The 13,305-nt window shown below is 47.8% G+C and overlaps 2 protein-coding genes across 12 annotated transcripts in view; one reads left to right on the top strand and one right to left on the bottom strand.

Moving 5' to 3' along the window:
• Window positions 1-13,305, bottom strand: part of dlg3 (discs, large homolog 3 (Drosophila)) — a 389,240-nt gene that overhangs the window by 63,304 nt on the left and 312,631 nt on the right. Inside the window, exon 1 of one of the 9 annotated variants that reach the window (XM_055643663.1) lies at window positions 5,297-5,726. The exons of the other annotated variants lie outside the window; for them this stretch is intronic. The gene's annotated coding sequence lies outside the window, so the exon portion shown is untranslated. Of the gene's footprint in view, window positions 1-5,296; window positions 5,727-13,305 lie in introns of those variants that run through there. 9 annotated transcript variants of the gene reach the window in all.
• Window positions 5,747-12,030, top strand: LOC129702100 (uncharacterized). Of its 3 annotated transcripts, none has more exons than XR_008724320.1 (2): window positions 5,747-5,880; window positions 8,653-12,030. XR_008724320.1 is itself a non-coding variant. In XM_055643666.1 (2 exons), exon 2 carries the CDS (start codon window positions 10,134-10,136, stop codon window positions 10,737-10,739), a length of 606 nt encoding a protein of 201 aa, XP_055499641.1. In that variant the 5' UTR covers window positions 5,747-5,880; window positions 9,649-10,133; the 3' UTR covers window positions 10,740-12,002. The 3 variants fall into 3 exon arrangements, 2 of the variants coding, with proteins under 2 accessions (XP_055499641.1, XP_055499639.1); XM_055643666.1 differs by having other exon boundaries at window positions 9,649-12,002; XM_055643664.1 differs by having other exon boundaries at window positions 9,305-12,002.

The raw sequence follows: 13,305 nt of genomic DNA, 5'->3' as shown, positions 1-13,305 counted from the left end.
TACAGTGCAAATGTCTTGTTAAGAGATGGATATTTTTTCTTACATAAGGATTTGTTAAAGTTCTATATTTCGATATTGAGTTCTAAACGCAAATTTATCCTCAAAAGTCTACTTTAAAAGTTAATTCATAGCAATTTTCAGTATAGGTGACTCTTTGGTCTGTTGCGTTTGCTATGGTTCTTCAGAGGAAATATGCATTTAATCGGTACCCAAGCTTCCCAACCCTACAAATTATTTAATTACATTTCCTATTGTCTTTTGGAAATCCTTAACTATCCGTATACTTTTACATAGAAACATAGAAAATAGGTGCAGGAGTAGGCCATTCGGCCCTTTGAGCCTGCACCGACATTCAATATGATCATGGCTGATCATCCAACTCAGTATCCTGTACCTGTGTTCTCTCCATACCCCCTGATCCCTTTAGCCACAAAGGCAACATCTAACTCCCTCTTAAATATAGCCAATGAACTGGCCTCAATTGCTGTGTTTTCCAGATCTTGGCAACTCTTTGCATGAAAGTTTTCTTCATTTATTTTGCCACCCACCCATTAGTCAGAGGGAACAAATTACACTGTGCTGCCCACACTCAATCATTCAGCACAAGTCCCTCATTCCCGTTATCATCCCGGTGAACCTCTTCTATATCTTCTCTCTTTCCCAAATGTGTCCGAAATTACATTAATTTTGTTCTCTGGAGGATTTTAATTAAAACTGCCAAGTGACCGCCATTTCACCAATGTGCCACAAAAATCCCCTGATATCCTTACCATTTTCCACTATATTCTGAAATATTTTGTCAAAACCATACTCCTAATACTCAAGCCAAATTAATTTGTGCATATTGGTCCAAGAAAACAAATCACTCTTCTCTCTGGTCATAGAAACACTCATTCACTAGTTTAAAAAAAGGCAAAGTGCTCAGTGGGTCAGGAAGCATCCCTGGAGAACATGATCGGTGAAGTTTCGGGTTGGGACCTTCCTTCAGTCTGATTGAAGCGGGAGAAAACTGGAAGTGAGGAGGGACAGGACAAAGCCTGGCAGGTAATATGTTGACAAGTGAGGGGGGTTTTGAAGGAAGATGATCAGACGAAGGTCAGAGATGAAAAGACAGAAGGTGTGAGACAAAAAGATTGAAGAGTTGCGAATTGTGAAAGAATGTAGGTGGAAGGGGAGAAGTAGTTCTAGTCCAAATGGGGAGGAAGAAAGGAGGAGCAACAGCAAGATCCAGAAGGCCTTGAGGCAATGTGTTTAGCGAAACAGTCGCCGAATCTATGCTCAATTTCACCAAGGTACAGGAGGTCATATTGGGAGAACGCCAGCTGCAATATGCTAGGCAAAGTAGGTGCCGGGACCTTCTGGTTCACCGAACACTAGCACTTAGCCTGCGAAGGCCTTTTGGATCACCACCTATAAGCTCATCTACTGCATTTGGTGTTCCCAATGTGGCCTCCTGTACATCAGCAAGACCACGCACAGACTTGAAGACCCGTTTCACTGAACACTTGCTCTTAACCCGCCAAGGCTTTCTGGATCTCACGATTGCTAATCATTTTAACCCCCCCCCCCTTGCAACTACAGCCATGTTTCCCCTCTGAATATATATCTACTGCATTATTTTCCATTAGCACTCTCAGCTACATTGATGAATTTAATTAGACTTAGATTAGTTTAGAGATACAGCATGGAAACAGGACCTTCAACCCAGCGCCAACTAGTTAGCTTAGAGATACAGCATGGAAACAGGACCTTCGAGTCAGCGCCAACCACCGATCACATACACTATCTACGCGAGGAACTATTAATGTACGACTTTGGAATGTAGGAGGAAACCGGAGCACCTGACGAAAACCAACATGGTCACGGGGAGAACGCACAAACTCCGTACAGACAGCACCTGTAGTCAGGATCGAACCTGGGTCTCTGCCACTGTGAGGCAGAACTCTACCGCTGCACCACTGTGCCGCCCCACAATTAACTATGGTTGCATTTTTATCATGTGAGAATTAGCTATACTTGACTACTTTACCTAGGTCTAATCCTATCATTACCCGAGTTGATCCCTTTTAATAAACACCTGTTGTATCTGTACACTATGGATGGCTCGATTGTAATCATACATTGTCTTTCCTCTGACTGGTGAGCACCCAGCAGAAGCTTTTCACTGTACCATGGTAAAACATGACAATAAAGTAAACTAATATTTGGTGTCCTCTGTTATCACTTCCATGCACAAGGAGAATGACAGATCACAGTCAGAGATTGCTCTATAACTGCCCTGGATTCAACCTTGACCAGATGACCGACTAAAAGATAGCTATTGCATGCCATGGAATTTGTTCCTCCTCACAGACCAAAGACAATAAATATCATGTTAGACCATATCAGCAAAAGTAACCACCTCAATAACATAGACCCTTCCTTGCAGATGTAAACCAAAGGAAGTTAAAATAGAAGCATTCAGTTATTTTAAATGGTAACTCATTGGCTCGGGCTTTTTGAAGCTTAAAATGTTGGAGGACGACTAAAAGTTGCTAGCCCTTAGTTTACAGGTGTAGTGCAGTTTACAGGTGTAGTGCAGTTTACAGGTGTGGTGCAGTTTACAGTTTACAGGTGTGGTGCAGTTTACAGGTGTGGTGCAGTTTACAGGTGTGGTGCAGTTTACAGGTGTGGCGCAGTTTACAGGTGTGGTGCAGTTTACAGGTGTGGTGCAGTTTACAGGTGTGGTGCAGTTTACAGTTTACAGGTGTGGTGCAGTTTACATGTGTGGTGCAGTTTACAGTTTACAGGTGTGGTGCAGTTTACAGGTGTGGTGCAGTTTACAGGTGTAGTGCAGTTTACAGGTGTAGTGCAGCAGTTTACAGGTGTAGTGCAGTTTACAGGTGTAGTGCAGTTTACAGGTGTGGTGCAGTTTACATGTGTTGTTTCGCAACACTGAAGTTGTTAGCAACATCTCGAGGCGACACAGAAATTCAGAAGCGACTGCCTATGATTCCCTGCTCCTCTACTGGGCGTTTGATTTTGCAGCCTTTCCCACTATAATCCATGAACTGATGATGTATTTTCACTCTGAAAAAGCCTTGAAAACCCATCTTTGTTGAGTGCAAGATAATTATTAGATTGGGCATAATCTAGATCCAGTTTTGCCTGAATGGCTGAATTTGATGGGTCACATGGACTAATTCTGGATATGTATATAATTCTCAGACGTATATGTAGTTTCTCATTCAGATAACTGTATATATTTATTTTTTTTTAAGTGATTTTTATTCTAAAAAGTTGATGGTGTCTTAACTTTTATTTTAACCCAATGGGAGGGCTTTGGACATTCTCATTTTCTCTAAAAATGATAAAAACGGAATGATATGTGCATATCCTGGTTTACTGGCTTGTAAAAATGAGTTTAAACTAGTTTGACAACTTATTGATGGTGGACACCAAGGTTGTCCCTGACCTGATTCTTGACAGCAACAAATGTTAGAAAAGGACAAGTTCATGCTAGTGCTGGCAAGAACATTTTGGCCAACTTTATTCAGGGTTTGCAAATCTTGGTGAATTTGCTTAAATCGAGACAACTCAGTGAAGAAAGCAAGGAAAACTCTGAAGTATGTACATATCATTCTAATTGCAATGTCTGTATGTTTGCTCACTGGGGTGTGACATGGCTCCTTGTCTAGTTTCGCTCCCTGTACCTAATTTGAATTTGGCAAGTGGAAGCACACCCTTAAATGTAACCATTTCCAGAACTGATATGAGAAAATATCTAAGATCTAACCAGGCTCCCGAGAATGCTACAAACAACACTTTATACCAACGCCTTCAACTAGTGTCAAGCCTGTACTACTAAGGTTGTGAGCTTTACAACAGGATAAAGGTCTTCGATAACTGGATAAAACTGATCATATTTAGGCATTCTCACTCGTTCACTGAACTGCATTCACTGGTTGACAGTATTACAATCAAACTTCATGACTGGTCAATGAGAATGTCAGCAGATTATCTACCTCTTCAATGAACAAAAACAGAATAAAGGTGCTTGCAAATTTGTGGAATTCCCTGCCAGAGTGCAGTGGAGGCCAACTCACTGAGTGGATTTCAGAGAGATCAAGCTCTTGGGGCTAGTGGAATCAAGGGATACGGGGAGAGAACGCAGGCACGTTATTGATTGGGGACGATCAGCCATGATCACAATAAATGGCGGTGCTGGCTCGAAGGGCCGAATGGCCTCCTCCTGCACCTATTTTCTATGTGTCTATGTCTAGAAGAAGGGTTTCGGCCCGAAACGTTGCCTCTTTCTTTCGCTCCATAGATGCTGCCTCGCCCGCTGAGTTTCTCCAGCATTTTTGTCTACCTTAGATGAAAGGTCATCTCCTCAGACACTGCCTGACGCGCTGTCGTTCCAGGATTGACTCTTTTTATTTCAGATTTACTGCCTCCGCATGTTTTGTTTTCCTTTGCGGAACCCGTCTTCCTTCTCTCTCTCTCTCACACACACACACGTGTTTAGATACGTCCCATTCTTTAGATGCGGTTGTGAATTTATTTCTGTTTTGTGGTAGAGTTGACTGCACAAGGACAAACAGGTGCCGCTCCCAGTACCCCTAAACAGGCTGCGGAGGGTCGGCGCTCTAGAATCTCAGGGGAACCCCAAAGTGACTGGTTTTCCTTCCCTCGGGCACCTGCCAGAGATCGGCACCCACAAGCCGTGCCAACTAACCCGCTGGAGGTGCGTGCAATAATTTAGTAACTCGAAGCAACGTTTCGTATGAGAGGAATCGCATGAGGTTGCACTGAATGGAAAGTCTGCCATTCATTAAGTATCCAAATCTGAAATCATTGTCGGCATAAAATGCTGGAGTAACTCAGTGGGCCAGGCAGCGTCTATGGAGAGAAGGAATGGGTGATATTTCGGGTAGCGACCTTAGTCTGAAGAAGGGTCTCGACCCGAAAAGTTACCCGTTCCTTCCCTCTAGAGATGTTGCCTTTCCCGTTGAGTTACTCCAGTATTCTGTGTCTCTTTGGTTTAAACAAGCATCTGCAGCTCCTTCCTACACATCTCGGCTGGAATTATTGTGATCATGTTGGTAAATGACACGTCTTTAATGTGTTCTGGGCTCAGCCAAACGATTCCCCCACCACCGACATCTCCCAAAACATCTCGTGGCCAGCCGCTTCCAAGAGGCAAATCCCTAAAACAAAGGCCCCACCAGCTGCTGCAGAATTAAACGTTGCTGAAAAAAGGATCTTCAGCCTCCACACCACACTTCCCCCACAGGATTAGCGAGAAAACACCCACCTCTTCAAGTGTCAGCAACGCTCAGGTTACTGTGGAACTGCCTGCAAGTTTGAATTGCGCTGGGACAGCACCGTGGGAGGATGAAGAGACTCCCACATCCACGCACACATCACCCCAGATTGGGCTCCCGGCTTCTGCGATCACTTCCTTCTCCCTCCCCCTGCTTCTGCCCGCGGGCGGCTGGAATTTGAGCTGCTCAGGGAAGGATAAAAAGCTGGGCTGTTTGCGACTTTGTTCTGCCTCGGCTGTGACCTGCCCACTCAATAAGACTGCGGTGACGCAAACAGCAACTCAGCACAAGGCTTGAAGCCTCGGTCCGATGCAGGCAGAGTCCAGCTGAAGGTTGAACAGCTTCCCCCAACAACCCGCTCAGAGGCAGGGGAGCAGCCGGATACCCCGTAGCCCCTGCCCGCTCCACTCCGTGGTGTCTATGTGGGTATCATACCGTGGGTTCCACTGCGCGCTGTGGTTGCAAGAGATCCACTTCAGCCTCCACCTTGGGTGAACCAGGCGAGGCCGCGCAAGTCAATCATTGACTTTCCTGCTCGGCGAAGTGCAAACTGGTTTGTGAGAATCAAAAAAAGGTAAAAACACAACCTGGCTCTCTACACAGCCAGCCAATGTAATCCACGCCTTGAACAGCTCCTCCCAATACCTCAGGAAGTCTCTCATTGCTGACAATTCACGGCGGCTGCACCAATGTCACATCGATTCCTACACTTCATACACTCTGGCAGGACATTTGCACCTAAAACCCCGCCCCGGGTGCTCCAGAACCCAGACACAGGTGCTCTAGAACCCCGACACAGGTGATCTAGAACCCAGACACAGTGCACTAGAACCCAGACACAGGTGCTCTAGAACCCCGACACAGGTGCTCTAGAACCCAGCCCTGGGTGCACCAGAACCCTGCCCCAGGTGCTCTAGAACCCCGCCCCGGGTGCACCAGAACCCCGACACAGGTGATCTAGAACCCCGACACAGGTGATCTAGAACCCCGACACAGGTGATCTAGAACCCCGACACAGGTGATCTAGAACCCAGACACAGGTGCACTAGAACCCAGACACAGGTGCACTAGAACCCCGACACAGGTGCTCTAGAACCCAGACACCGGTGTTCTAGAACCCCGACACAGGTGTTCTAGAACCACGACACAGGTGCTCTAGAACCCCAACACAGGTGCTCTAGAACCCAGCCCCGGGTGCACCAGAACCCTGCCCCAGGTGCTCTAGAACCGGTGCTGTTGGTTCACATGGCCCAGAGAGCCGCGTGTTTACGGGTAAAACACAAGAACATATGAGGGCAGCCAGCGTTCTGCCATCCATCACGATCTTCCACCTCACCTGGGAAAATCAAAAACATGAAGCTGCTGGAAATCTGAAGTAAAAATGGGGGGGGGGGGTTGAACGTAAGGTCATCAGGTCAAAGGGCGTGACGCACGGAGCAGCTCACTCCGTCTGGAGGACATGGCAGCCTCCGGCATACACTGTTAACACATGAAACGTGTACTTTCTTACCTGTTTAAAAACCGCCGAGATGGCCAATTTTTGCGCTGTAAATAATTGTGGAGGGTGACTGAGAAACAAATGCTCAAGTATCTGCTCTGAACCCGAGCACCAAGGTGTAAGCGGCCAAAGGAGCGCATCCCTCGGGACAGCCCCCACTCTCCCCCCGGGGTCAGCGCTGTCTGGCCACGACTGCCCTCCGCCCCGTCTCCCCCCAATGGGCCGCACTGTCACGGGCTGTGGGTCAGCAGCTGCCACACACGAGGCCGGGTGGAGCGGGGCCGCAGCTCCAGGCAGCGGACACACGGGGACGAAAACCCCGCAACGTCCCCGTCAGCTGCAGCATTGTTGGGGACAGTCTGGTCACTCCGCCCACTCAGGGTTACTGACTGCACTGCACTGACACCCCAAACTCCTCCTCCTCCTCCTCCCCCCCCAACACCCGGCCACGGGGATAGATGGCCCGGGATCCACGAGTGTGGAACCAGTCAGCGTGGTCCGGATGCTGGGACAGAAGAAGGGCCCGCTGTGCTGGCAGCCATAGTAAATGCTTATCTGCAGTTCACCTCGTGTACTCCAGTTGGCGTTGCATGGCAACAGTACGGGTCACTCGACTGCCATGTAACCTCCCTATAGTGTATGCTGGAAACACTCAGAAGGTCACGCAGCACATGAAAGAGAGTTAAGGGCCTGTCCCACGAGCATGCGACTGCATGCGGCAAGCGCGACCAAACCGGAAGCGGGGGTTGCGCGGAGGTCGAGTGATTCCCCGTAGAGAGCCTGTCCCACCAGCATGCGATTGCATACGGCGAGCGTGACCAATCCAGAAGCGGGGGCCGCGCGGAGGTCGAGTGAGTGACGTGAAGTTCGAGCGAAGTCCGCGGGAAGTTCGCGCGTGACGGACTGCGTCAAGACATTGCGTATGGTGTCGAGGTGGCTGCGGGCCGGCAGGCCGTTGCCGTGCGGAATATTTGAACACTCAATTTTCTGGAGCCCCGCGCAATGTCGGGACCAGCTCCGCACAACTCTATACGGCTTCAGCGATCGAAGTGGGACCGGCCCCGCGAGGTCATACGGCTCAAGCGACCACGTTAGGTCATGCTTGCCGCATGCAGTGTTCATGGGACAGGCCCTTTAGTTTCAGCATGATGTTAGATAGATGAACTGTGACTGAATGGCAATGAAGACTCTGGCAGTCTGAAGAAGGGTTTCGGCCCAAAACGTCGCCTATTTCCTTCGCTCCATAGATGCTGCTGCACTCGCATGAGTTTCTCCAGCAATTTTGTGTACCGGCAATGAAGACTCGATGGGCCGAATGGCCTAATTCTGCTCCTATGATTTATGAACTTATATCACATTGCAAACACTTTAAGGCGGGAGGGGCAAAGTTTAAAGGAGATGTGTGGGATCATGTTTTTTTTACAGAGAGGGTGGGGAGTGCCTGGAATACACTGCGGGAGGTGGTAGTTGATGCGAACATGATAGTGGCATTTAAGAGACTTTTAGATAGGCATGTGGACATGCAGGGAATAGAGGTTTATGGGTTATGTGTGGTATTGCCATCATATTTGGCACAGGCACTGTCATTTTGTACTCGTGCACAATATTTAGAAATGGGAAGAACATTACCCAAAGTATTCAAAAACAGCTGGTGGCTTTCTGAAAGTTAATCAAGATGTGGTTTTATTGAACGATGAATGGGTTTGAGGGGCCAATATTCCTATTCCTCATACAGTTATAAATAAATTGCATAGAATTACAAAATGGGTGATTTTATCATTGGCTGCCTGTCTTGTAATCTGTTGGGCAATTAAATCCACCTGCTAATGTCCAGCATTATTCCTGCAGGATACAATTTCTGAGTGGCAACATCTGAAAAATATATCTGCAAAATATATCTGCGAAATCTGCAGAGGCACAGTTAAGGCTCGGTGGACTTATCAGTGCTTGTCTGTTATCTGTGGGTCTGAGTGGGGAAGTGTTTGTGGCTTTCCCACCAGACGAACCTTGAGGGTGAAGGTTAATGCCAGGGTCAGAAAAGGTGAAATCCTCTGGCAAGATGTGATAAGGCAAGGAGTAGGAAAATCAAACTTCATTGATTCTCGTTCTGAGAAAATCCTTATTATAACCACGCACTATTTTATCAGAAACACAGAGAGATGGCCTCATGGCAGCACCTCTTAAATAACAGCATAATTCAAGAACGTTGGAATGTGGCTGTCCATATATTCATCATTTGTCACGGTCATAAAGTCGTAAGTAATAGGAGCAGAAATAGGCCATTCAGCCCATCAAGTCTACTCCGGCATTCAATCATGGCTGATCTATCTCTCCCTGCGAACACCATTCTCCTGCCTTCTCCCCATAACTCCTGACACCCATACTAATCAAGAATCTATCTATCTCTGCCTTTAAAATATCCATGGATGGCCTCCACAGCTTTCTGAGACACAGATTCACCACCCTCTGACTAAATAACTTTCTCCTCATCTTCTTAAAGGAACGTTCTTTAATCTGAGGCTATGGCCTCTAGTCCTAGACTCTCCTACTAGTGGAAACATCTTCTCCACATCCACTCTATCCAAGCACTCTTGTCAAGTGAAAAGGGTGGGCCGAAGGGCCTGTTCCTGTGCTGTTCTGTTCTTGCAATAATCTCTTCTACAATTCCTGATAGAAGTATATAAAATTATGAGAAGCATAGATAAGATAGACAGTCAAAATCTTTGTCACAGGATGGAAAAATCAAATACTAGAGGGCATAGTTTTAAGGTGAGAGGAGCGGTGTAGATTGGTTTATGCATGACAACCATGACTTTGTTCCTACAAAACAACTGCGTCGCCTAGCCGAACATACAGCTGCCGACGCAACCCTCCAGATACTTTCATCCCTGATCAAAAGAGGTTGGCCAGACAGACAATCCAACGTACCAACAGAGGTGCAGTCGTTCTTCTTAGTCCACGATGAACTGGTAATACAGGACGGTGTCATAGTTAAGGGCCACAGGGCCGTGATCCCCTCATTGTTACGTGACGAATATTACAAAGAGGCACACAGTGGTCACCCAGGAGTTGATGTCACGCTGGCCCACGCACAGAACCTGTTCTACTGGCCTGGGATGACCAAGGACATATGGGACAGTACAGCCTCCTGCCCAGCCTTGCACCACACCAGCAGAGACAGCCCTTACTGCAGCAACCTCCACCAGCTCTGCCCTGGACATCGCTGGCGGCAGACATTTTCCAATGGCACGGTAAACACTATCTTGTCCTGGTCGACTCTTATTCTAACTGGTTCGAACTCGACCTACTGACCTCCCATCACATCAGAAATGGTAATTCAAAAGCTAAAGAAACACTTTTTCACATTTGGCGCACCCGTCCGTTTGCAGACCGACAACGGAAGACAATTTACCAGCCACGCTCTCAAGCTCTTTGCCAACCGATGGAATTTCCACCATGTCACGAGCAGCCCTGAATACCCACAGAGCAACGGGCTCGCTGAACGAACTGTCAGAAGCGCAAAGCATCTAACGGAACGCGCACACCTCGCCACTTCAGACGTGTACCTCGATCTCTTAAATCTCAGGAACATTGCTAGAGATGGAACCCTGGGCTCGTCGGCCCAGCGACTGATGTCCAGAACAACGAGACCTCCAATTCCGATTGCCCAGCAGAAGCTGATACCACAGGTGCTGAAGCCAGCTACAATCCAAAAGTGTATCCAGGAGAGAAACACGACATTCAGAAACAGTCGCATGATAAGTCCAGCAAACCACTCAAGCCTCTACTACCGGGCCAAGTCATTCGTTTACAAGCTTCCATGCGACAATCCCATCTGGGTAGTGTTGTTGGCATTGTTGAAAAACCTCAATCCTACCTTGTGGACTATGATGGTACCATATACCGCAGGAGCCGCCAACACTTGCTTGCCGTGAAGGAACCACGTCCGCCACCAGTCGGTCCCTATGCTCCACCACTTCAGTTGCAGCCGTTTGCTGCCATACCTTCCACCAGCCCCAGCACGTCCCGTACCCCTCCACAACCAGCGGCTATGACTAGCCACAGAATTATCTCTCCTGCATGCTCCCCCGGTCGGTCACCACGGGTGTCCCCTGCTGTGTTCTCGCTTCCGGGTTCACCACCTCCCTTTAATCTTTCTGGCGAAGGGGGAGAGGGCTTGGTCCGTACACTTTCGGGCCATATTAGTAAATCGCCTGATAGATACGAATATATTTAAATTCTTATGACGTGTGCTCACTATACTCACTCTTTAAGGGGAAGGATGTAGGTTGTCATGCATAATCCATAATTGGATTATGCATGACAACCAATCATAGTAGAATAGCATCACTAACCCCACCCAACTGTACGATTTATATTAACACCCACTTCCTGTACTGCTCAGTCTTGGAAGCGGTTCTGATGCTCTGACGACTAACAATCTGCTGTACCGCTGTATTTTGAATGCTGATTAAAGATGATCTTGGATTTTAGATTGTATGACTCAGTTGTTTACATACGGGACAAGTTTTTTTATGCAGAGGGTGGTGAGTGCCTGGAACACTATGCAGGGGGTGGTGGTTGAGGCAGATATGATAGTGGTATTTAAGAAACATTTGAATAGGCACATGGATATGAATGGATAATGTTAATGGAAGGATATAGATTATGTGCAGGCAGATAAGAATTGCTCTTGGCATCATGTTCGGCACGGACATTGTAGGCTGAAGGGCCTGTTCTTGTGCTGCACTGTTCTACGTTCTAATTACACTATCTGATTAATGAATTCAATCTGAATCTATTGTATTCCTATTTACACTTTTTCTACACAGATTAGTTACAGATTACAGATTACAGGTTGCCTTTATTGTCAGACTGAAGTCTGAACGAAATTTCGTGCCTGCAGTCATACATACAATACAATAAAAAACAACAATAAACACATATTAACATCCACCACAGTGAGTCCACCCAGCATCTCCTCACTGTGATGGAGGCAAAAGTCTTAGGTCTGCAGTCTCTTCCCTCCTCTTCTCACTCTGCGCTGAGGCGATACCCCACCGGGCGATATTAAAAACAGTCCCGCGGCTCAATCACCGCGCCCCGGGGTGGTCGAAGCTGCCGCCCACCAGTCCTGCTGACGCAGCCGCTGGCTCATGGCCGAACCCCGGACTCAGGTCACCGCCGCCAGAACGCCGTCCCAGCCCCGAGCCGGATCGCCCTCACGTAAGTACCGTTACCATCTCAGCCTCGCGCCAGGCCGCCCCGGCATGGGCGCCGCTCCTCACTCGGGCTGGGAGCGCCGTACCTCCCCGAGCTCGGCCACTCCGACGGGAGCACTGTTCCTCCCTCGTGCTGGCCGCCCTCACAGCCCCTCACGGAAGCACTGTTCCAGCCCCGAGCCGGACCGTCCTCACGGGAGCGAGCTCAGGGCGAGCCCTGGCGGGCTCTGCCACCTGAGCCTCGAGGTCGCCAGCTCCGCCATTAGGCCTCAGCGCAGACGGAGGCAGAGAAGGGGAATACGACAAAAAAAGTCGCATTCCCCCCGCAGGGAGAGACAGCAAGCCCTGTTTCAACCCCCCCCCCCCCCAAAACACAAACTAAAAACTAAAAACTAGATTAACCAAAACGAAAAAAAACCTGTAATCTTTGCATTGCCACGTGGCTTTCATCTCCAACCAATCTAAAATCTATACTGTCACATGCCATGGATCATTATACTTCATCTTCACAGACAATTCTGACAATGTTGGAGCGACTCAAACAAGAAACCTGCATTTCTATGAACATATGCTCTCTCTGTCTCTCTCTCTCCGTCAATGATTGGGATGTAGGGCTAGTGGCCAGATTTATATGTCTGCAAATAGAAGGCAAAAATATAATGCTTTGCCAATAACCTTAAGTGTTCTCAGAAGCTGCAAGGAAATATTGATGATAGTGGTGTCAGAGAAGAGGGACTCTATTTGGTTCATCATACCTATATGATTAGCTGCCCTCCTATAATCATTTCCAGTATTTTATTCTTCTAGCACTTATGAATTCGCTCAGAGTCACAGAGTGATACAACGTGGGAACAGCCCCTTCAGCCCAACTTGCTCACATCAGCCAACACGTCCCAGCTACACTAGTCCCACCTGTTTGTGTTTGGTCCATATCGCTCCAAACCTGTCCTATCCATGTACCTGTCTAAATGATTCTCAAACATGAGGATAGTCCCAGCCTCAACTACCTCCTCTGGCAATTTGTTCCTTACAACCACTGCCCTTTGTGTGAAGTACTTACCCCTGAAATTCCTATAAAATCTTTTCCCCTTCACTTTAAACCTTGCTCCTCTGGTCTTTGATTCATCTACTCTGGGCACGAGACTCTGTGCATCTACCCAATCTATCCGTCTCATGATTTTATACACCTATATAAGATCACCCCTCATCCTCCTGCACTCCAATTAAAATAGAATCCCAGCCTACTCAATCCCTCCCTATAGTTCCCTCTAGTCCTGGC

This window comes from Leucoraja erinacea, chromosome 12 (genome assembly GCF_028641065.1).
Source record: "Leucoraja erinacea ecotype New England chromosome 12, Leri_hhj_1, whole genome shotgun sequence".
Classification (NCBI taxonomy): Eukaryota; Metazoa; Chordata; class Chondrichthyes; order Rajiformes; family Rajidae; genus Leucoraja; species Leucoraja erinaceus.
Note: the sequence above shows the minus strand (reverse complement) of the source record. Positions and strands in the feature narration are given on the sequence as shown.

Coding starts and splice junctions, on each gene's coding strand:
- LOC129702100 (XM_055643666.1), top strand. CDS start 10,134: ATGGTAATTCAAAAGCTAAAGAAACACTTTTTCACATTTGGCGCACCC.